Source organism: Silurus aristotelis (genome assembly GCF_946808225.1).
Source record: "Silurus aristotelis genome assembly, chromosome: 4".
Classification (NCBI taxonomy): domain Eukaryota; kingdom Metazoa; phylum Chordata; class Actinopteri; order Siluriformes; family Siluridae; genus Silurus; species Silurus aristotelis.
In genome coordinates, this window is record NC_139577.1 from 25059670 (window position 1) to 25083569 (window position 23900).

The 23900-nt window shown below is 38.1% G+C and overlaps 1 protein-coding gene across 4 annotated transcripts in view; it reads left to right on the forward strand.

The window, feature by feature from the left end:
* bmpr1aa (bone morphogenetic protein receptor, type IAa) overlaps positions 1-23900 on the forward strand; it is a 37308-nt gene that overhangs the window by 11671 nt on the left and 1737 nt on the right. For 3 of the 4 annotated variants that reach the window (XM_083538477.1, XM_083538478.1, XM_083538479.1), the window contains exons 2-12: positions 1371-1474; positions 8013-8284; positions 15784-15949; positions 16036-16138; positions 16244-16340; positions 20479-20608; positions 21432-21570; positions 21677-21869; positions 22323-22620; positions 23395-23570; positions 23755-23885. In XM_083538477.1, the coding sequence (XP_083394603.1) occupies positions 8215-8284; positions 15784-15949; positions 16036-16138; positions 16244-16340; positions 20479-20608; positions 21432-21570; positions 21677-21869; positions 22323-22620; positions 23395-23570; positions 23755-23885 (1503 nt within the window). In that variant the 5' untranslated portion in view covers positions 1371-1474; positions 8013-8214. The remainder of the gene's footprint in view (positions 1-1370; positions 1475-8012; positions 8285-15783; positions 15950-16035; positions 16139-16243; positions 16341-20478; positions 20609-21431; positions 21571-21676; positions 21870-22322; positions 22621-23394; positions 23571-23754; positions 23886-23900) is intronic. The other variant, XM_083538480.1, reaches the window with a different exon arrangement.

Below are 23900 nucleotides of genomic sequence, written 5' to 3' on the forward strand. Positions count from 1 at the left end.
AAATGTATTGCAGTTTCATGTTATTAGTTGCTTGATTGCTGTTAAATGTTCCATTTTGTCACTATCCAGCAGCTTATTCAAGTGTGTGTGCTTTGTCTGTCCCACTAACATTTCACTGGTCTGGAGATTGTGGATCATCAGATTTGTTTTTGCTAATTGTCAAGTGTTTCAGACATGTCTAAAGAAACGCACAAACCACAGATGGAAGGAATGCACAGTTTTGGCAAGTTGCAACAGCTGTAATTCCTGCAGTTGAGAACTAAACACACCTTCAGCGTCATGTTTGTGATATGTGCCAGTCTTGGCTCCTGCGTCCTGCACGCTTGGACTAGAATTCTTGATTTAGATCCCCCCCCCACCCTCATTCTGGTTCTGAAATAGGTATAGCTGTCTGTGAGGAATGTTTTTGGTACATTTCTGAATCTGGTTTATTACATGTTGGTTACAGCAAATCGATTATATAATAGTTCATATGATAAGACCGTACTGAGAGAGTGTGTTCATGAGCCAATCAGAATTCCAATAGAAAATATCTTGAATATGGTCACATTTATCTAGTGTCTACCTCATATGATTACAAGAAAAGACAAAAGTATTGGAACCCGACTTTTCCATACATTTGTGTTTCCAGCTCAAACTGTTACCACACCGTTGGAGGTGCACAGTTGTATAGGATGTCGTAGCATTAAATTTCACTTAAACTTGGAGACCCAAACCTGTGCCAGCATGACAGTGACCCGGTGCAAAAAGCCAGCTCCATGAAGATATGGTTTACATGGGCTAAAGTAAAAAAAAAAAAAAACTCAACCCTGCTAGACACCTTTGAGATTAACAATGACTGCACCTCAGGCTTCCACATCCTAGATCAGTACCTGACTTTAACACCCTTGTGATCTCCACAAGGACACTCCATTATATAGTGGAGCATCTTCCCAGAAGAGTGGAGTTTATTTTAAAAGCAAATGAGGTTTACAGACCTTAGCAAATCTCTACATACATACGTTCATACATAATCTTATGGTCAATTGTCCACAAACATTTGTCCAAATTGATGACCAGGTGAAAGAATAACTATGAAATATTTTTACATGATTTTTAATATTGCAACTCATTTTACCAAGAAGAGTTTGCCTGCATATTCAAACATGAAAAAAAGTTTTCTCTTTTGTGATAATGGATTTTTTTTAACCACATATTTGGCAACCTTGGCCACATTGTGGACAGTGGAGATGTCTACATATGAACTGGGTGTAATCAGTTATCTGTCTATGCCTAGCCAAGGCATCAGCAGGCACCTGTGATGCAAATATGTTCTGTTTATTCCACGTCATTAATTACATTTTGTTTGCATGTTTTTTTATTTTTTTTAGGCAGTTAAATGCCACTTGGATGTTCTGCACTGTGGACAACTGTCTCAACAACGTTCACGATGTGCTTCACCAACATGAACCGGAAAAGTAGATGCATCATTATGGTATGTTGAGTTCTGTCCTAAAAAATTTAGTGTGTTTAAGGTGTTTAAGTTTGACGCAATATTTTAACACACACATTTTCAAGCCAGGAAAATTCAATAGAACTTAAGCTTATCCTATACCTGATATTAAATCAGAAATTGCAAATTAATTTTGAACAGTTCTTTGATTTCCTGAAGCAGGACTATATCACTATCTGAGGTAGAAACGGCATGTGTCTGCTGACTGCGTTTATTCAAGTTTATTTCTATAGTGCTTTTTATATCGCAGCTTTACAGAACATAAGAATTATTGGAAAAGAAATGTTTTTATGTAAGTGAACCATGTTCCTGTATCCCTGATGAGCAAGCCAGGAGTGACTGAGGCAAGGAAAACCTTCCTTAAATTGTATCATGAAGAAACCTTTAGAGGAACCAGACTCAAAAGGGGAACCCAGTGTGATTATACATTTTAAAAACAATACACAACACCGGAGAGAGAGAAATACCTAACACCGGAGTGTGTGCTTGAGTAATGTCCTTTTTACAGTTTTATACAGACAGTTGACATTGTGGAACCACGAGCTACTGAGCAACTCATGAAATAGTACAACATCTGAGATCATCATATATCCAACACCAACTCCTCCATTCCAGAGCCTTTAAATGTTCAAAGAAGTCCAATGTCAAAACTGACATGAATGTCATACGGTCAATACGATACGTCTCTAGATTGTTCAGGATGTTTGCACTGGGTTGGCATCTTTGCTTTGAAGGTCCATAAGGTCCATAACTCAGGATGCTGTGGGATGGGTAGAGAAAGAGAAGCAGTGGAGAGGAATTAGCGTAGCTGCTGTTCATAATATTAACAAGCATTAGTTGCTGATCTGCGTTTGAACAGATGTACTGGAGCACAAGATGATTATTTATGATCTGTGATAGTGTTGTGTAGGGCCTGTTTAAAAGATACGTCTTTAATATGTGTCTAAACCCCGAACACTGTCAGGAAGGCTATTCCAAAGTTTAGGAGCCAAATTTGAGAGTGATCTACCACCTTTAGTGGACTTTGCTATTCTAGGAACTACTAGTAGTCCAGAGTTTTGGGATCTCAAAGAGCGTGATGGATTTTAGTGTGTTGGAAGACTGGATAGGTAAATGGGGGCTAAACCATTTAGTGCTTTGTAAGTAAGTAGCAGTAGTTTGTAGTCAATTCGAAACTTAGTAGCCAGTGTAGGGATGATAAGATTAGGGTAATATGGTCACATTTTCTAAACCTTGTGAGATCTCTGGCTGCTGCATTCTGGACAAACTGTAGCTTGTTTATTACTGATGCAGGAAAACCGCCTACTAATGCATTACAATATTCGAGTCTGGAGGTCATCAAAGAGCAATATATTTCTTATCAGAATTTAATAATAGAAAGATTTGTCACCCAATCTTTTAATATTTTCGGAATAACATTGGAATAGCTTTTAATAATATTTCCAAAGGGAAGCATGTCTATTGTGAAAAACAGGGTTCCTAGAACTGAGCCTTGTGGCACCCCATAAATTACTTGCATTAGCCCGGATAGAGCTCTGTTTAAATCTACAAAATGGTAACGATCAGACAGGTATGACTTAAACGAAATTAATGCTTGTTCCTGAATGCCAATGTAATTCTGTAAACGATTTAGGAGAAAGTCATGATCTGTAGTGTTGAATGCAGCACTAAGATCTAGTAAAAGCAAACAAGAGATGTAGCCTTGGTTTGAAGCTTAAAAACAGGTAATTTGTGATTTTAACTAGCACAGTTTCTGTGATATGATGGGACCTGAAACCTGACTGAAACTTTTCAAACATACTGTTTTCTTGGGAAAAGGAGCACAACTGGGCAGACACAATCTTTTCTAAAATCTTAGACATTAATCGAAGGTTTGAATTTATTAGATCATTATTGATTCAATAGATCATTATTGATTCAATAGATCATCTGTAATTCAATAGATTATTTGGTTTCATATGAGGTTTTTCACTACTAAACTGTGATTGAATACTGTTTTATATACTCTTTAAACTAGTACTTAATAATATTCCTACATGCTGAATTCACCAGTGGTCATCTTCAGTCTTGCATAATTTTTCCAGACTCAAGGCCACTTGGCCCGAGAGTTTCTTGTGTTTGGTAAAGTGTGAATGCTGTTTTCAAGGCTAGGAGCAGTCCAAGGAACTGATTTGTGGTCCTGTTGAAAATGGTGGCTTGGGAATCACTTCTTCTGTCAAATTCTGGGGTGCTGAACGGAATGCTGTAAACTTTTAGCACTGCATTGCCTCTAAAATTACTCGTTCAAAAGGTCATATTCCTTCTTGTTTTAAGTTTCATGGTAACAGGGATGTGTTATTGTCTAAATGCTTTGTTGATGTGTAAACAAAGCATACTAGTCTCATGCCAAAAAAAAGAAGGGTTTTATGAAAAGGTATTCCACATTAAAAGCATTTAGCAGACTCCTAATATTATTATTATTATTATTATTATTTTTTTCCCCCAAAGGGGCTTTTAAACTTATTTATGCAGAACTATAACAAACTATTCTATTGATTGTAGCCTATTTAATTTTCTGTGTGTGAAGCGTTGTCACTACGGAGGAGATGACGCTGCCCGATTGGTTAAAAAAATAAATAAATGTCAGAATTGCGAGAAATAAAGTTGCAATTGCGAGAAAAAACTCAGAATTAGGCAAACATTTTAAAATGTGGCCGAACCAGGCTTCCATAGTGTCTACCTGTATAGAGCGTTTCAGAGTTTAGCAGGTGGTGCATCAATAATAATGTTCCATGGAAAAACGCAGTGCTCCGTGTGTGGTTAAATGACTAATCAATGCAAATAATTCAGTGATGGGCGCTTAAATTAACTGTTCATGCAAACTGTGCTTTTAAGCTATTTGAGCAAACTTTTGACAATTATTACAGTCCAAATCCATCCTCATAGTTCTTGATTTTCTTAGTTGCTTGATGGATCTTTAGGCTGTTCACGTAGAACCATCTCTAGCTGCACAGAGTGGTCTCTAATTGAAGAGGGAAAAAAAGCTTTACCACTTTAGTGGTATTAAAGTATTAAATAATGACAATGGCAAACGGGTTAACTTAATGACTACCATTTTGCAAACAGAATGTGTAGCCAAATGTGACATGGATTTGCATAGTCAAACCAACGATGGAAGGATGTGAGATTATAAACTGTTCCCCACCAAACAAGACCAGAGTCAGTTCCTGGGTGCAAGTTTTCAGGCCAAGTGTGAAAATGCGCTTTGGGTTGTAGGTTGCCGCCAGTGTAAACCCATTTCCCTCGACAGACCCGACAGACCTGAGTGAGAGCTCACATTGCAACCAAGAGCGTTCAAAAGTAGCCTTTGTTCTTTATCTTCTGCCTCGTAACTAGACTTTTGTCCTTTTGATTAATTGTTCTGGAGGGCGCATTATGGTGATTAATTGCACTGGCTTGTAGAGGCCAAATAAAGAAAAGTGGGTGATGATGGAGGGAAGGGCGGTCAGGGGGCACATCTCGTATTCTAATGCTAATCCAATCACAGGATGAGGCGCAAAACAGGCAAACGGACAAAGGCAGCGGAGCCAGAAAGTCTGCCACGAAGCACAGCAAAGAGTTGAAAGGCATGTGAGGCAGGACGCCACCACGGAGGGAAGGACACTGAGTGCTGCCTGCGAGGAGGGGCCTTAGGAGGGAGCAGGGTTTCATGCCAAGCCAAGCTAAAAAGAAGAGTTTGGAGACCAGCACCAGAGAATGTTGGGTCTGCGGTGTGGATCCACTACAGCAATGGGAGATGCATAAACATTTTCTTTTTTTAAATTCAATATTTAATCTATAATTTTTCAATGATTTCTTGTGGGTGATTCAGCCGTTCATTCCGTCAGCAGTGATTGTTAGCATCTGTGTGTAAACCTGAGTTAGTGTTATAATACAGCACTAACTGTAATAGGGGGTAACAGGTTCAAGCTCTCCCTTTATAGTATATCCTTTCACTCAGAACATATTCCTCCCCTAAGGTTTTTGAGACATCAATGGCTGGCTATAGGATTCTCCACAGGTGAAGCCTGGTCACTCAGTACAATACCCTTTTTGATTCCACTGCTTTTTACAGGAACATATGGCGCCAGAGAACTTCCAATGAAACACTAAACTCCATCTTTAACACAGTGGGGTCTTCACTGTGATGTGATCAAAAGATTACTTTATTAGGTATGTGCAAAAGGGCATAAATATAATGTCATATAAATCCTTAAAGGCCTCCCTATGATGCACACTATATCATCTACAATTATTATTATTTATTTTTTATAAAAAAGAAGCATAAATAAAAAACCACTCAAATTTCTAAACGTCTAATCACCAAGTTCTAGTTAATTTGTAATTAGATTGATTTGAAAAAAGCCATTGAAACATTAATATTATAATATCTGAATAGTGTATTGTGACAATTCCTCACACTATCATTCTTAAATCATAATGACCTAATACTTTGAGTCATGTATCCTTTTCTTAGATTAAAACTGTTTAAAACAGTGATCCATGATTTTTGGTTTATCTGTTTAATGTTACATTAAATCTTGGAAAAAAAATGTGTAGCTTCTTATCGCTTATTTAATAGCGGTTCTTTCCCTGATCTCTTTTTTTTCATAAATGTTAAATAAACATCTAATCACGAGTTAATATTGTCAACAGTTGCACGTTCATAATCAGTTTTATGTGAAGAGTCCGTCACAGGAGGCCGGTTCAGCGAGCTGTTACTGTACAAAAAAGTAATCATAAGAGTGATCAGCTATCAATCTCTCCTGAGTTGTCTTGCAGGAAGGTTAACCCACTCCTCCTCACCTGCTTCAGCTGGAAGGTTTGTGTTTTTGTCTCTTATGCACAGCCAGATTGCCATCCACTCTGGTTATGCTCATACGCACTGACTCAAGAATGTTTAATTTTACTGTAACAATCATGACCTCTCTTGACCTGGTTTGGTATGTTGGTTAAGTGGTATGAGATTTCAAAACATTTTATCTTATTCATCCATTTAACAGCCAAATATGTCTTGGTCTCTCCTGGTACGTATTTTAAGTACTTGTCACTCTATCCCACACTGAGTAATACTGCAGGCTATGGTGCAGTTGTTCTTTGTTTATACAGTATAATAATGAACAACATAGAAACACACTGAAATTTTAGATTTTACATTTCTCTTGTTGCCAAATATGGGGTTGAGTCCTCTAGTGTTAGTAGTATGCTCCTCTTTTAAAAACATGTTTTATTAAGGAAGCGGGTTATTAAGCTTCAAAATTAGGGCTAAAACTACGGAGCAATTGGTGAGCAGTAATGTGTTGACACATACCACAGCCCGAAAGACGTTTCTGATTAACCTTTCATGACAAAACAATCCTTTTCATTCAAATATACAAATATCCTCTGTGATATCTAACAAAAACAGCTTTTTTTCCAAAACACCTGTCTTGTTTTTTTTTTGGGGTTTTTTTTAGATATCCACAGCAGCCTTCATCCGTTACAGCTTACTGCATTTCTTCATGTTAAAAATTTAAACATGGTGCAAATGTAGTTTAAAATTGTGGGGTCTGTCAGTCTTTTTTTAAAGAGGTTAACTTATAATAGAGGTGTAATCCTCAATATCTGTGTGCTGAGCAACGTAGAACACACTCGATCCCATGCAGTCATGATGCTTGACGGGGTGCCTCTATGGGCAGGTGGGCCACCTTGTCCCTTTGCCACTTTGTTCCCTTGATATCCACTCAGGGATGTGTGAAAAGTGGGGCACAGGTCGGGGCTCTTTGTCTCCCTCGGGCAAATCAAAAGTGACAAACACCAGCTCACTCTGCCACTAATTTGCACCCTGTCAGCTTGGCTGAGGCTCTGCTCAGAACCACTAATTGCAGAGAGACATAGAAGCTCACATAGGAACAGACACATCGTGTTATTAACGCTGCATAGGGCTAATGCGGGTAATTGCGGAATATCTTTGAACAAATAGTTTGCCCATTTTATGGTGCTCAAGATTAGTGCCAGTCTGACCGGAATTGTGGGGTCAATTCTGAAAAACACCAATAGCCAGCAATGGGTTGTGATCCAAAAGGTTGTATCTAAACGTGTGAAAGCTTCTTTTACTTTCTTTCTTGCTTGCCTTCTAGGGTTCTAGGGTCGAAGTTGTTATCTGAATGAAAAAAAGTATTTATGGCTTTTGCACATCAGTCCATGTGGAGGTGTCCCCTGTGCTCCCATCAGTTCATGTGTCATTGTGCCCTATGTGCCCCTCCCTGTGCTGTAGAAGTGGCCCTTGTAATGTATTTTATTTTTGGTGCAAAAAAAAAAAACCACACACATTTTAAATTGTAGGTCAAACATTTTTGTTTCTTAATTAAAAAGCTCAAGCTGAGGGTCTTTTCAGTGTGTTTCCTGTAGTCCTGATTGTATGAAGTGAGCAGAAAAGACAGACCACATTGTTTGGCATCTCAAGAACTTAATGTATTTATTTAATTTGCCTGAATTGCATTTTTCTCTCTCTGCCTTTTAGTGTCTTGACTTCGAGAATCTTTTAAGGATAAAGCTTTGAGATTCTAGTGAAATTTCACCCTCATTGCTCGCGTTCTCCAATCATCTGCTTGGAACACCACCGTCGATCCTCAGGCTACACTTTATTGGACAACTTTATCAGGGCCGGTGTACATTCGCAGGAACACCTGCAATCCAGAGTGTTGTCCCAAAAGCCCTACAGAATGACCCACTTTCACTTATCCACCATCGTTCTGTTTGACATCTGCATTCTTCTACTTCCTCAGACTAAAGGTAAGGACAATTTTGTCTATGGTATTTTTTTAGTAATGGATCAGGAGAATAAAATACTTTAATTACAGTGTTGTAATGGTAGTGCTGTGCGTTTACTGTGATTTATGTAGGTTTGACTGTAATTATGATTAATATAAACTTGTCCTCAGATGCCTGGCGGGAACATGAGACGAGTATCGTAGTCGTCTTGTAAAAGATAATCAAATAACACAGGGTTGTCCCAATGTAATTAGGTTATCACATGACTCCAAAAGCTATAAGCCAAACAGTCACCAACACGGTTATTAGATTTTCAGTTGTGCATGTTCAAATTTCACATCAATATCAGCTCTGAAACAGAACACTTTGAGACTTTGTGTTTGCATCTTCGTTAATGTGGCACAATTGTTTAAAATAAAATGGAGATGCATTTTGATGCCTTGGGTTTTTCTTTTTTATGATGTGCACAATGATGTGTTGTAAAACTGATGGCATTGTTTGCCAGAGGTCCATAAAGAGGACATGCTTTGCTGTTGCCTTTGGGAATGCACACTCAAACACTCGCTAGTTACCATAAACACACCTGGAAAAACTGTAAAGATGAGCCTAGAGTCCTGATAAAAGCCTTTGTGAGCTTTTTGCTCCTTGGCTATTATGAAGTTGGCAGGTTCTACTGATGTCTGAATTAGTTTGGGTTTTTTTGTTTGGTTTTTTTTTTTTCTTTTTTTATTAACAGTTTATTATTATTAACATTTGTGAACATCAACAAATTTCATTAAATATTTTACATTTGTAAGACCCAGATGTGTATTATACAGATGTGTGTTTTACATGTAATATTCACTTTCTTTTTTTTTTTTGAGATATATTCTACATAGCTGTTCTACTTATTTCAGCATATTTTAACAGATGTCTTCATGCCTTCATTTATCACTTCCTCGATATGCAGAATTGACTGGATTTTTGCTTTTTAAGAGAAATTCTTGAACCAAACGCTAAAGAATCATAAACCAAGTGGCATGATTTCGCACACGCGCCAAACGCCGCAGTGCAAATCATATTTCCGGTATGGAGTCCATAGCCATTTATACTGCGCTGACTTTTTTCTTTTTTAAACCTCCTGCATTGTTGTGTATATTTTTAAGTTTAATAGTACAAAAAAATGCGCACAAAGTGCGAGGTGGAGACTAAACAAACTTCCGGTCCACCACTTAATACGTTCCTGGGGGAACTCTGATTGTAACTGTTTCACATAAAAAGGATTGTATGCGGTACACGTGTACCAAACTAAAGAGTCTGCGTTGCTTAAAGTTTCAAGTGTGAAAACTCAATGCTCCAAGTCATGTTAGAAGACTAATAAACCACATCCTTTTCTAAATCCCCCACCATTCATCCTACAGGAAGTTGTTGGCTTGATTGTTGTCGCTCTCTCGCTCTCTCTCTCTTCCTTTTTGCACTTTGACTATTTCCTGTATCACACGGTGTGGTTCGCTGTAGGGCATGGACATTTCCAGACCATTGTTTTTAGGAAATATTCACTTGTACTGGTGTCACTCACTTTTACTCGCTTGATAATGAAGGTTTCCTGTACATTCTGTCAGTAGTATCATTTATTATGGAGGCTGATATTGGTGTTTGATACATTGACTAAGTATTTAAAGAGATTTCTCTATACTAAGACATGACAATCTGCAGTCATCCAGAAATTCAGTACAAACATTTTTTTTTTTTTACGTTATTTCCATGTAATTGAGGCTTTCATGAGCTGTTATTTAAGCAGGCCAGAGAAGTCGGAATTGTGAGAAATAAAAACGTTAGAATTAGGCACTTTTTTTTAGTATGGCGGAAATGGTGCTCTGTGTTTAGTTAAATGGACTAAATGATGCATTTTTGTATTGAAATTACTTGAGGAATTGTTTTAGACCTAGATTCAATGAATTATTATTTTTTTTTTTTTTACAGTCCATCTGAAGCATTTTCTGTGACTGAAAAAAAGACAGGAGTCTTGTGTACATTAAATTAATAGCAAACAAGCCTTTTATATTATGTATTTTGTATTAGTAGTATTTTAAAAGGTTTTGTTGAGAGTGACGATGATGGACAGGACTAGAAACGAGTTTATTAGAGTCACAGCACATGTAGGACATTTTGGAGGCGAGATTGTGATGGTTGGACATGTGCAGAGGAGGGACATGTGGTATATTAGTAGAAGCATACTGAGGATGGCGCTGCCAGGAAGAAGGACAAGAGGAAGGCCAAGGAGGAGGTTTATGGATGTGGTAAAGGAAGTCATGCAGGTGGTTGGGTTGAAAAAGGCAGAGGTAGAGGACAGGGGTGATGGAGACGGACAAACAGCTGTGGCGACCCCTAATGGACAAAGCCGAAAGAAGTAGTAGTAGTATTTTAAAAAGTAATTGCCAAAATGTTAAAGTGTACATGGAATCCGAAAACAACAGTAAACACATAAATCAGAATAATTTGTGCGTTAAAAAATATTTTGCAGGGTTAAACTTTTTGTTTTTAAAGGGAATACTTGGGTATCTAATGTTTGCCCATATGGAATGTAAGCATAACATAACTATTTAAATGTTTGGCTTATTATTTCAATATTTTTATTAGAGTTCAAATAAAGTAAATGAAGTTATTTAACTTGCATTAAAAAACAATTGACAGATTTTCAGATTATTTTTCAGGTTTTAATTAAACCTATTCAATGTAACAGACTAATACTTAAGGAACACAATAATAAATGAAGGAATGATATAACGAAGTAAAATATATATTATAATATTTGTTCGTGACTTACACTACCGTAAGAGGAAATTATTTTCAGACCCCCTCAATCCTCATTGAGAGCTCTGCTTTAAGAGCACTCTAATGCCGTTTTTCCTTCTTGTGCTGTGTTTTACTTCAAGGGATCTGTGTGTGTGTCTGGCAGTAAATGGAGAGGCTCGTTATGGGGGGAGGGTGTTGTGCCAGACCTCAGACTCCACCGTGACTGCAGCCGAATGAAGCTTGTGTGTGTGTATGTGCGTGTGCACGCACCCTGTGCTCAGACGTTTCCTGGCTCCGTTCATTATGACTTTTAGCCAATCAACAAACAGCCACTTGGCCCAAGTAAAATGTCTTCATTGCTGTCAGCTTGAAAAGCTCTGTTGGATTTTTTGCTGTACAGAGATGCCGGCCTTTCTCAACTGCAGCCATTCAAATACTGACTGTCGCATTCGGTGCTATCCTTGGGATTTAAACTGGTGCTCACTTGGTCTGCATACAGAATCAAAATTCACTTCATAAAAATGCTCGTACTGAGTCGAAGTAGTATTCAGGAGCTGTCATGACAACACAGTGATAGAAGAGGATGTTTTAGGACAACTTTAGGCTTGTGATGCAGTAGTGAATGGAGGTTGGGGCTGGTGAGGGGAACCCTTGAGGCCTTTCTGGTTTTTATTCAAATCTTGGCACATTGGATCCAAATCCAGGTTTGTTCCTGACTTGAATTTTCCTCTCTGCTTTAGTGTTCGAGTCGGAACTAGCAAGCCGTCATCATCTGGAGGAGGGATTGCCTTAGTCTGGCATCAGGGTTATTGACTAGCTCGATTACAAATGTAACCTAATTTGCTTTCCCTGAGTGCTTATATAAAGTCTAGACAGTTAAGTGCTACTTGTGCTGATGTATTGTGTACTTCAGATGCTGCAACCTGCAGGTTCATGATTAGCCCAAGTGTTATCAGTGCCAGTGTAAATACATACATATATACTTTTATTAAAGAGCTATACTAAATATACAAGAGAAAATCAGACAGGTCTTTTAAAATGAACAAGTCATTTGTTTCCTTTTGAGAAACATTAACATTTGTATTGCTGCAATTACATACTGAATATCTGTGATAACAAAACACATTTGATGCATTTAATTGCCATATTACTTACAAATACACACACACACACACACACACACACACACACACACACACACACATACATATATATATATATATATATATATATATATATATATATATATATATATTATACTTGAAATTACTTTAAAGGGTAAACAAACTGTACAGTGTTATTTTTAAGATTTAGTATATTCCCAAACTTTGTCGTATTCTTTGGCCTGCACCTTCTCCTCTCCCCTCGCTGTTTTCTCCCTGTTCCTTTATTTTTTTATTCTGCAGCGTTTTCTGTGTTGCATGGAACACTTTTTTTTTTTTTATGTGGTGGAAACGGGCTTCCTAAGTGTTTACCTGTCCAGAGCGCTCCAGAGTTTAGCGGGTGGTGAGTCAGTAATAATGGTCCGTGGGGGAACACATTTCTCTGTGTATAGTTAAATTGACTAAACGAAGCATCGAGACAAATCATTAGCATTTCGTTTATTATTTAAGTTATCCAAGAAATAGTTTCGGCCCTTTTCTGAACCAACACATAGTTTGGCCAACTCTTCAACTGTGCCTTCTTCAGACTGGTGTTCTAACCGCTGCCGGACAAGTTCTATAGGATTCAGATCAGGGCTCTTAAAAAGCCAGTGTTTCGTTTTTTAGCCATTTTTGGTTGCTTGGGTCATTATCTTGGAGAAGGACCCATGAGCTGCGATTCAGATTAAGCTTTTTGATGCGAGACAGAATGGCTTGGTAGTCTTTAAGATTTCATTGTACATGTTGCACAATAGGGATCATGTTCTTTTCTTTTTTGCATCTGTGACCATACAGCTGATGTTCCTTGCCCGAAAGATACAGTTTTGTCTCATCTGTTCAGTGGACATTCTCTCAGAAGCAGTGTACACTTTATCACATATTAAAGAAAACAATTACTTTGAAACATTATTATATTATTTGTTTATTTCGAGGGGTGCCAAAAATGTGCCCACTTTTATACAATGGATTTTGCCAAATGAAATGTGTATGAGGAGGAGAAAAGTTACTTCTTTTGTCTGGCTCCAGGTTTACTCATGGTACACAATCTGCATTTAAAAAATGATTTTTAACTTGCTGCTCAAGGTGTCCACTAAACCATGGCACCTTTTATTTTTTACTTTGCCATTGAGTTCTGATCAGTGTTTGTGTGCGTGTGCACGGCATGCAAAGTTATAAAAAGAGTTAAAACACAACAAAGGCTCTTTTATCTCCCCCAGTTGCAACTTAATCACTGAGCTCTAATAAAATTATCTCTGGTGTGTAGAATCTGAGCAGAACTCCAGATCAGCGGCAGTGAAAAACTGATGGAGAAACCAGGGAAGAAAAACAGACGTGCTAGTAATGAGATCTGAGAGCAAAGTTTACCGGAGGAGAAGAGCTCCATGTTGCTATGCCTTAGAGCTCTTCATGCAGCTGCTGAGGGACTGATTTGCTGCCTTTACTAACATGTCTGGACTGGAACGAATAGAGTGGAGTCATGCTCCGGAGGAAGTGCCTGCAGCAGTCTTACTTAAACACACACACACACACACACACACACACACACACACACACACACACACACATTTTGCAACAGACTGCCATTTCAAAACAGGGAGAAAGCTAGAAAAGTAACAGGTTTAGCTGCAGAACAGTATGTGGTCACTAATAAGAAGATTAACTAGTCATAAATAGTAATCGAGTCATCTGATATGAAGTAGCTTTTCTTTATTAAACAGCAACACTAAATATATAAGACAAAATAAGACAGGTCTCTTAAAATTAAAATAGTCATTCATTTCCTTTTTAGAAAAACTTAAATTTTTATCGTTGGGATTGCTTGCATTCTCATATATATATATATATATATATATATATATATATATATATATATATATATATATATATATATATATATGAGAATATAAAAATCAGTTGCAAATTACTAAGGGTAAACGTACTGTACGGTGTTTTTTGTTTAATGTTTTAGTTTGAACTGATTAAGTTCAAGATGTAGTGTTCTTTGGCGTAAATCTTCTCCTGCATCTTGCTCTTCTCTCCCTATTTTTCCATTTTTCATTCTGTAGCGTCTTCTGTGTGTTTGCCTGTCCAGAGCGCTCCAAAGTTTAGTGGGTGGTGCGTCAGTAATAATTTGCCCTGATTTTTGTATTCATGTTATTCGAGGAATCGTTTCAGCCCTACTGTCATATACTCACCGTTTGGCTTTGTAGTGAAAAAACAGCCAACTTCAGGTCTAGATTATTACTGGGTGTATAGATAGAGCCATCATTCACACTTTTGTGCTCTAAGGATGTTCGGTTTAGCCAAATAAACCATACCTACTTGTGATGTGATATTTATTATTGTGAAAGGGAAAGTTATTAATGAGTTTGTATTGGATTGAGTGAGCTGTATGCTTCACATTTTAGTCTCAATTTGCAGTTATAATAACCTCCACTCTTTAGGGAAGATGTTTGTGGAGATTTGTGCTCATTTAGCCACAAAGGTGATAGTAAAGTCAGGTACTGATGTAGGGTGAGGAGGCCTCGGGGTGCAGTCAGTATTCCAAGTCTTCCCAAAGGTATGTAATAGGGTTGAGGTTCTATAGCAGGACACTAAATATCTTTCACCCCAACCCATGTAAATGATAAATACATGAAGCTGGCTTTGTGCACAGGGGCATTGTCAGGTTTCGGGTCACCTAGTTCAAGTGAAGGGGAAAATGTAATGCTAATGATATTTTAAATATTTAATTTCTTTCTATCAATGTAATAAAGTGTCATTGCTTTGTAACAATAGGTTTGCACTCACAGGGAGGCCTTCAGGGTGTTGTGTTTTCTCTGGCTGCATTTTTTGTTTGTATTTGTCTTGATAACTTCAGAGTATAAGGAAAGACTAATTGGGGAATTATATAGATGTTATAAAGTCTTATAGCAGAAACTTGTTTTGCAGGTGGTCTACAATGTTTACTGTGGCTTTAACAAATAATTATTTGAAGACCTGTTGTTGATTACTTAATAATCTTTAGTTGGAAATTTGCTGTGGGAAAAAAACACACAAGGATCTGCTGTCTTTTTAAAAATTACCTATGGGCTGTAGCAGTGATTCCTGTTTGTTTTTTTTATAATTTTTTCCAATAGCATTACTTGCTTGATTGGCTGTTTTATTGCCTATTTATTATTAATCTTCTCATTATTATCATCAATTTGTTACTCAGAAACCTTTTATCATTTAATCACTTTTTAAAAGCAAAGGATTTTAAAGACATTGAATGTGCATTCGTTCAGAAAAATATTTTGTCTGTGAAATACTGTGGAAAAATGTAAATTAATTAATTTGTAATAACTGGATTATTAAATATATTTGTCAAAATAGCTGCTGTGAGAGCAGACATAACCCAGAAAATGTCACGCACTGGGATTTGGATTTTTAGCCCTGACCTGCCCCCTAGTGGTATAATTATTAACTATACAAATTACAGAAAAAGTGTGTCAATTTTGTGTGTGCGAAAGCAAAACTACACCTGTGCATGCACAAAGCCTAATGATTTCGCCCAGTGCTTATTATACTGTGCTTGTTATTGTTATATGGTCAGTCAGGTGTGCTCTATGCTTGTTCCTACAGCTGGTCAAAACCCAGACCATGTGCTGCAGGGGGACGGCAGCAAACACAGCTCGGACTCCAGACGGCCAGCTCCCGGGTCGACGGTAGAGCCAGAGGATGCACCACGTTTCCTTACCTGCTACTGCTCAGGTCACTGCCCAGAAGATGCCAAAAACAACACCTGCATGTGAGTGACTGCTGCCAAGCTCAGTCTGATCAAATAAAAGATCTAGGGGGCCAAAAAGTGCTTCATTGTTGATTTTGCTGTTATAGGACAAATGGTCAGTGCTTTGCCATCATTGAAGAAGATGAAAACGGAGATGATGTGTTAAGCTCAGGGTGTATGAAGTACGAAGGCTCCCATTTTCAGTGCAAGGTAAACCTACAGGTTGTTGTTTATTAATAAGAACTGCCTATTTGAATCCAATTGAACTCATGATGTTTGCAGCATATTAAATAATAATAATAGATTGTGTTCTAGGATTCACAGTTTGCCCAGGCAAGACGAACAATTGAGTGTTGTCAGTCTGACTTCTGCAACCGTGATCTGAAGCCTGAGCTGCTTCCACGAGAGCCAGGTGAGCTTCTGGCTCATCATGTAGTTCTGACACACACACATTGTGTACTACACAGTCATCTGCTGTCAGCATGGGATTGTAGTATTTGAATGGTTGGATGTGAATGTGTAAATTTACATAAGTATAGATACAAAATCACGATAAAACACAATATATCAGTAAATCTGATCAAACTACAAACCCGATTCCAAAAAAGTTGGGACACTGTACAAATTGTGAACAAAAAAGGAATGCAATAATTTACAAATCTCATAAACGTTTATTTTATTAACAATAGGATATACACTGGCGATCAAAATTAGAGAACAATTTATAAACAATTGAACAATTCTGAAATAATGTCATCTTCACTGCTCAACAGTTGAGGGAGTTTATATCCTGTCTATACCATGCTACCAGCTAACACCTTTTCCACAAAATAACTAAGGCATTAAAAAAAAAAAACATTATTTTGCAGAAAACACACTGATCAAAATTAGAGAACAACAATGACTGTAGCATGGAAAAAGGTTACAACAAAATGTTCTGAAGGTTACAACAGTCAGCAATTAGTAGGAAGTGTACAGGCCTCTGCTTTGAATAACTTCAGCACATCTGCGGCCACAGGACAGCACTAGTCTCTCACACTGCTCTGGTGTGATTTTGGTCCACTCTTCTTCCAGTCTCCTCCACAGTTCAGTGACTGTAGTGGGTTTCTTGGCCATAACTTTGTTACCAAGGATTTTCCAGAGGTTCTCTATTGGGTTGAGATCAGGACTCTGGGCAGGCCATGTCATTATTTCAATGTTTTCAGTTTCAAGGAACTGCTTTAACCGTTTTGCTGTGTGACATGGAGCGTTGTCCTGCATGAACACTGCGGGCTGATTGGGTGATGAACGCAGGGAAGGAACCATATGTTGTTGAATAAGGTTCTGATAAACATTTGCCTTCACTCTGCCATGTAGCTGTATAAGAGGCCCAACTCCTGCTGCAGAAAACATGCCCCAAACCATGACACTTCCTCCTCCACTTTTCACTGACTTCTTTACACACTTTGGGTTCAGTCTTTCTCCAGTTTGTCGCCGAACATAATGTTTCCCATCGGACCCAAATAAATTAAACTTGCTCTTATCACTGAAGTGAACTTTGGACTAGTTCTTCTCTGTCCACACAACATGCTCCTCAGCAAAGCTTAGTCTAGCCTTTCGATTCTTTCTGCTAATGAGAGGTTTGGTCACTGCAGAGTGGGCTGTCAGTCCAAATGGCCCAAATGTGCATTTTCGGTTTATGGCCGAAAGACTTTGATCACCGAAAAAACACGGCCGAAACAGTTTGTTGTGATGACGCAAACAGAAACCTCTGCCTGCACGTGCATGTATAAAACAACATGTCTGCGGTGTGGACGTATTTCAGTATATCTGAGAAAGACCCACGGATAGCGATTTGCAATACACGTAATGCCGACATTTCAAGAGGAGGTGCGTCTGCAAAAACTTTCTCCACGTCGGGTTTAATTCATCACCTGAACGGACGTTTTTAAAAAGGCAGGAAGTTTCCCAGTGATATTGTTGTATTGTTGCATCTTCAAGCAGTTGCACTTGTTCTGAATGCACTTTGTTTTTATGAAAGAACATATTTAATTTTACAACCTTTCAGCAGGACAGAGGGCCTGTACATTATTATTTAATGTACACATGAGTGCATTTAAGTTAAACATTTAAGTTTGAATTTTAATTTATTTTATCCTGTGCATTGTTGCAATGTGCTATTATATATTCATAATTTGTAATTGATTTATTCTTTGAAACTTTAATATTAATTCATGCAATTGAAATGCTTTGATTTTAGTAAGGTACACAGTCATAGCCATAAATGCAATGGTAATAATAATTGCCATCATTTCTTTCGGTGTTTTGGTTTTCGGCCTTGCTTTCCTCTTTTTCTTTTTTCGGTTTCGGACAAGAATTTTCATTCTGGTGCATCCCTAGTTGAGACACTGTATGATGAGACAGATCCTTACCCTGTTCAGCGCTGAACTGGTGAGCAATTCCAGCGGCAGTGTGGAAACGGTTGCCCATTGAGATCCTCCGCAGTATCCTGTCCTCTCTTGTATTTGTCTTCCGTGGACGACCAGCCTTCTTGGCGGACTTGAATGAGTTTGTGATGTTGTAAAGATTCAATATTCTTGAAATCACAGATTTGGAACGACCAACTTGTCTTGCTATGGCTGATAGGGTCATCCCTTTGGCCTTCATCTGGACAACCTGCTGCCAGAGGCTTTCAGCCACTTTAGAACTTGCAGAGTCAGTGAAACTGGAAGTTAGGCTGCCAGTTAAATAGGGGTTGACAGATAATTAAGGAAATTAGCACCAGGTGCCAGATTAACACCAATAACTGGGAGGTATCTGAAAGTGTTCTCTAATTTTGATCAGTGTGTTTTCTGGAAAATAATGTTATTTTTTTTGGAAATGCCTTAGTTATTTTGTGAAAAAGGTGTTAGCTGGTAGCATGGTATAGACAGGACAGAAACTCCCTCAACTGTTGAGCAGTGAAGATGACATTATTTCAGAATTGTTCAATTGTTTATAAATTGTTCTCTAATTTTTATCGCCAGTGTAGATAACATTTCATTCCCCCAATGCTGCGGCAAAAAATAGTGGAGCAATATCAGAAAGAAAAATTGCAGAGTTTGAAGTTATCATCATTTACAGTGCATAATATCATCCAAAGATCTGGAACAATCTCTATGCGTAAGGGTCAAGGCCGGAAAAACCATACTGGATGCCCGTGATCTTCGGGCCCTTAGACACATACAGGAATGCTACTGTAATGGAAATCGCAACATGGGCTCAGGACTACTTCTAGAAAACATTGTCGGTGAACACAATCCACACAATCCGTTGCTGGCTTAAACTCTATAGGTTAAAATGAAGCCATATCTAAACATGATCCAGAAGTGCAGGCATTTTCTCTGGGCCAAGGCTCATTTAAAATGGCCTGTGGCAAAGTGGAAAATTGTTCTATGGTCAGACGAATCAAAATTTGAAGTTCTTTTTGGAGTTAATTTGGCTTATCATAAAGAGGAAGCTGCAACAAAGAAGACCTAAGACAGTTGAGCAACTAGAATCCTGTATTAGACAAAAATGGGACAAATTCCTATTCCTAAACTTGAGCAACTTGTCTCCTCAGTCCCCAGACGTTTGCATACTGTTATAAAAAAGACAAGGGGATGCCACACAGTGGTAAATGTGGCAAAACATTAAATTTAAAATCAACTTATTTATCCCTTAAAATTATACATTTTCTCAGTTTAAACATTTTATATGTCATTTATGTTGTATGTCTGAATAACTATTGCATTCTGTTTTTATTACCAAATGTGTACAGTGTCCCAACTTTTTTGGAATCAGGTTTGTAATTAAAAAAGACTACACTGTTGATATCAAGATGTGCCTTGTGTTTTCATATAAGTGATATTTTGGTTTGTACTTATTTGTTTTGTGGCAACGTAAGAAACCTTGATACCTGCTTTGAATCATGCGCATTGAGTTTTCAGGTTTTTTGTAAAACGGGGGGTCTGGAAAGTAACCCCCACGATAGGTGAGGGATTACTGTATAATGCTGCTTTGGCCAAAAAAAAAAAAAAAAGCTAGTAGTTTGTATAACCGCTTGAAAGTGATAATTTATTCATTTAAAAACTTTTCCTTTTTTTTTTTTTTTTTTTGTCTTTTTATAGTATACACAACACAATATCTTAATATCTTGTGTGTCATGCGTCCATTCTGCTTTCATATTGAAGTCAGAGTCAACCAACAAAACTACAAGTCAACACATTTTAGAGACTACAAAGCGAATATGAGTCACTTAATGTTCACATATGCCACGCAAAAGTAAATGCTGAGGATGGAGCCACCAGGAAAGTTTATGGATGTGGTGAGAGAGGACATGCAGGTGATTAGTTTGAAAGAGGCAGATGTAGAGGACGGGGTGGGGGGGTATGGAGACGGATGAGCCGCTGTGGCGCCCCCTAATAGGAGAAGCCGAAAGAAGAAGAAGAAGATCTGAGTTTTTAAGACAAAGACAGGTAGTGGATAATTATTTAAAATGTATATGATTCTGTATTGAATTTAAGGAACCCTGTATTATTTCTCTGTTTCAGAGGCGTTCCTCACACCTCACTGGCTGGCCTTGCTCATCTCTGTTACAGTGTGTTGCTGCATCCTCATCTGCATCACTGTGGTCTGTTACTACAGGTACATCCCTCATCTGACCAGTACATGCTCACAAAAGTAAGTCTGTGAAGTCACCATCCCTTTATGATTATAAAAAAAAAAAAAGGACAAATCAGGAAATTTCAACCATAGGTGTGTTTAATGTGCTCTTGAAATAAAGTTTAGATTCAAGAATACTAATTTGAATATATGAATTCAAACACAGAAGGAAAACCTTCTTTGAGCTCTGTGAAACAAAAATTACCATTAAACATATAATAATATAGATACACAGAGCTTTTATTTATTATTCACTTAAGAGACTTTTGGAGTTTTTACTGAGTATTGAAGGGGTGGACCTCATATAACTGCTGTTGTTGACAGTTGAAATACTGTAAATCTGTTGCTGTTGCTCATTTTAGCTTCCTTGATTTTGCATGAAAGTAGCTGTTAATGCTGGCATGGCATGGACAGAACAACAAACAGGAAAACTTGCTTTACTGTGCGCAGCAGCATTGTGTTGATTGAGTTAGTGATTAGGAAATAATTGCAATTTCTATAACAGAGGACAGACAACAGTTTTAAACTCTTACATGCAATAATTGAAATATGCAGTTTTAGTGAAAGCTAGGAAACTAAAACTGAAATGACTCCGAGAAGAAAACATGATTGCACAGACCTCGGCGCATCTGAAGGTGGATAAAACCCGCATCCTGCTACTGCTGCACCTTTTGGCAAAGATGCTATGCTGATAAAACAAGCAACAGTAACCATTACGCCTTTGATTTTGCTGTTAAAAGACTTTGTTTAGATTTGATGTATCCTGCTGCAAGAAGATTAGATAAAGGGCGGTGATAATGCGAGATCGGAGTCAATTGTGGGCATGTTTGTTATATTTTAGGTATAAATGGCAAACAGAGAGGCAGCACTATCACAGAGACTTGGAGCAGGCCGAAGCCTTCATTCCTCCTGGAGAATCTATCAAAGACCTCATCCACCAGTCTCAGAGCTCAGGCAGTGGCTCTGGCCTCCCCCTGCTGGTGAGCAGCTTCAAATAAACACCCTGCTGTTATAAACTCTTAGAAATTGGATGTGTTGTTGCGCAATACTGTTTTTACACCGAGTACATTTTGTTTCTCTGCTTAGGTGCAGCGTACCATTGCGAAGCAGATCCAGACAGTGCGTCTGATTGGGAAAGGTCGTTGTGGTGAGGTGTGGTTGGCTCGCTGGAGGGGGGAGAAAGTGGCGGTGAAGGTGTTTTGCACTCGTGAAGAGGCTAGCTGGTTCAGAGAAACTGAGATCTACCAGACTGTGCTTATGAGGCATGAAAATATCCTGTGTAGGTGTATCGAATTGAATTTGTCCAGCTCTCATCAATCTGCTTGTGTAATTCATCATAAATCATATAGTATTAACAAACTTCAAATGATCCATACAAATAATTATTTGGGAAGTTTTACTTCGCAAGAAATATATTTCTATAACTTATACAGTAATCAGTTTTCTCACTTTTTGATTTTTGCAGGAACATTTTTACCGTCATGGTAGTGTTTCAGTTTCACCAACAAAATTGTTAAAATTGGTTAAAATCATAAAAAATACCAACACTGACTACCATTATTAATTCCAAGCACAGATACAAACTTATTTGAGAATTTTGTATAATCAGTAAATCATAAAGAGCTTGTATTGCAGCATGACAATATTGTAACAACGTTCCATTGTTTTTATATTGATTGCAATCACACATTATGTGTCTTTCTTATCATATTCTATGCTGCCTCCCATACAGGCTTTATAGCAGCTGATATAAATGGTACAGGAGCTTCCTCCCAGATGTACCTCATCACAGACTACCATGAGAACGGCTCTCTGTACGACTACCTAAAGTTTACCACGCTGGATACGCAGGCCTTGCTAAAACTGGCCTACTCTACAGCATGTGGCCTGTGCCACCTACACACCGAGATCTACGGCACGCATGGCAAACCAGCCATTGCTCATCGAGACCTGAAGAGCAAGAACATCCTTGTGAAGAAAAATGGCAGCTGTTGCATCGCCGACCTGGGACTGGCTGTCAAATTTAACAGGTGCTTTACTTCTCCACCTTCAGAACCAAAATAAACCATGTGTTTAAGTCAGAAGTCTTGGTTTAAGAAGGGGCATCCTTTAAAAAAAAATCCATTCAATTTTTTTGATGCACGTGGAAGTGCAGGCTCACAAATTCTGCGTTGCAACAGATCCACTACAATCAGATGATTTTCATCTGCACAACTGCATTTAAATAATTGTTGAAAATGTATTGTAATAGTGATCTGTGATAGAAAGGATTCGTGTGTAAACGTTATTTTTAGCATATACACATGAAACAAAAAAGCTATTTATTAATTTATTTATTCATAATTGAATTAATGCCTTCTTTCATTCATTCACTCTTTTGTCATGCAGAATTGTCAGGAATTTCTCCTTTTAAGAGAATATTTTGGAGCTGTATATAAAACGCAAAAGAATACATATTGCTAGACTGTTGTTAAAAACATGGCGAAGACAGGAAACGGAAGCGATTTCGCACATGCACAGTAAAAAAAAAAAGTGTTGAATCGAGTAGCCACGGTGACCCAAGGCGGAGACTAAACACTTAATATGTTTGGGAGAAAACTCAGCTTTTAACTATTTTCAGAGAGTAAATTTGCGCTGTAACGAAACGGTTCAGTACAAATATATGTACCGTTAAAACCCCTAGTGTATAGTAAGTGTTCTTGCAGTCCTCACAGTCCACGCAGTGATTTTAATCACAGATCAGTTAAGACAGTAATGAACATCTTGTAGCAATTTGTCTAACCTGCTCTTTTCTTGTCTCTCAGTGACAACAATGAAGTCGACATCCCTCTGAGCACTCGCACAGGAACCCGGCGCTACATGGCTCCAGAGGTTCTTGATGAAAGCCTTAGTAAGAACAACTTTCACGCGTACATCATGGCCGACATCTACAGCTACGGACTGGTCATGTGGGAGATGGGGAGACGCTGCGTCACAGGAGGTACTGATTATAAATTGGATTGCATGGTAGATCTTTCAATCAGTGAGATCTTCAATTCAGAACTATGTCCTATAGGACCTGCTTTAGTAAAAGAACAAAACCTGCATACAGTGAAAGGCTTAAAAACAGAAATAGCCGAAGCAAATATTGTAAATACTTACTGTACACTTTCGCTCGATTTCAGGGATAGTTGAGGAGTACCAGTTGCCGTACTATGACATGGTCCCCTCAGATCCTTCATATGAAGACATGCTTCAGGTAGTGTGTGTGAAAGGCCTAAGGCCCACAGTGTCCAACAGGTGGAACAGTGATGAGGTAAGTCTACATAAT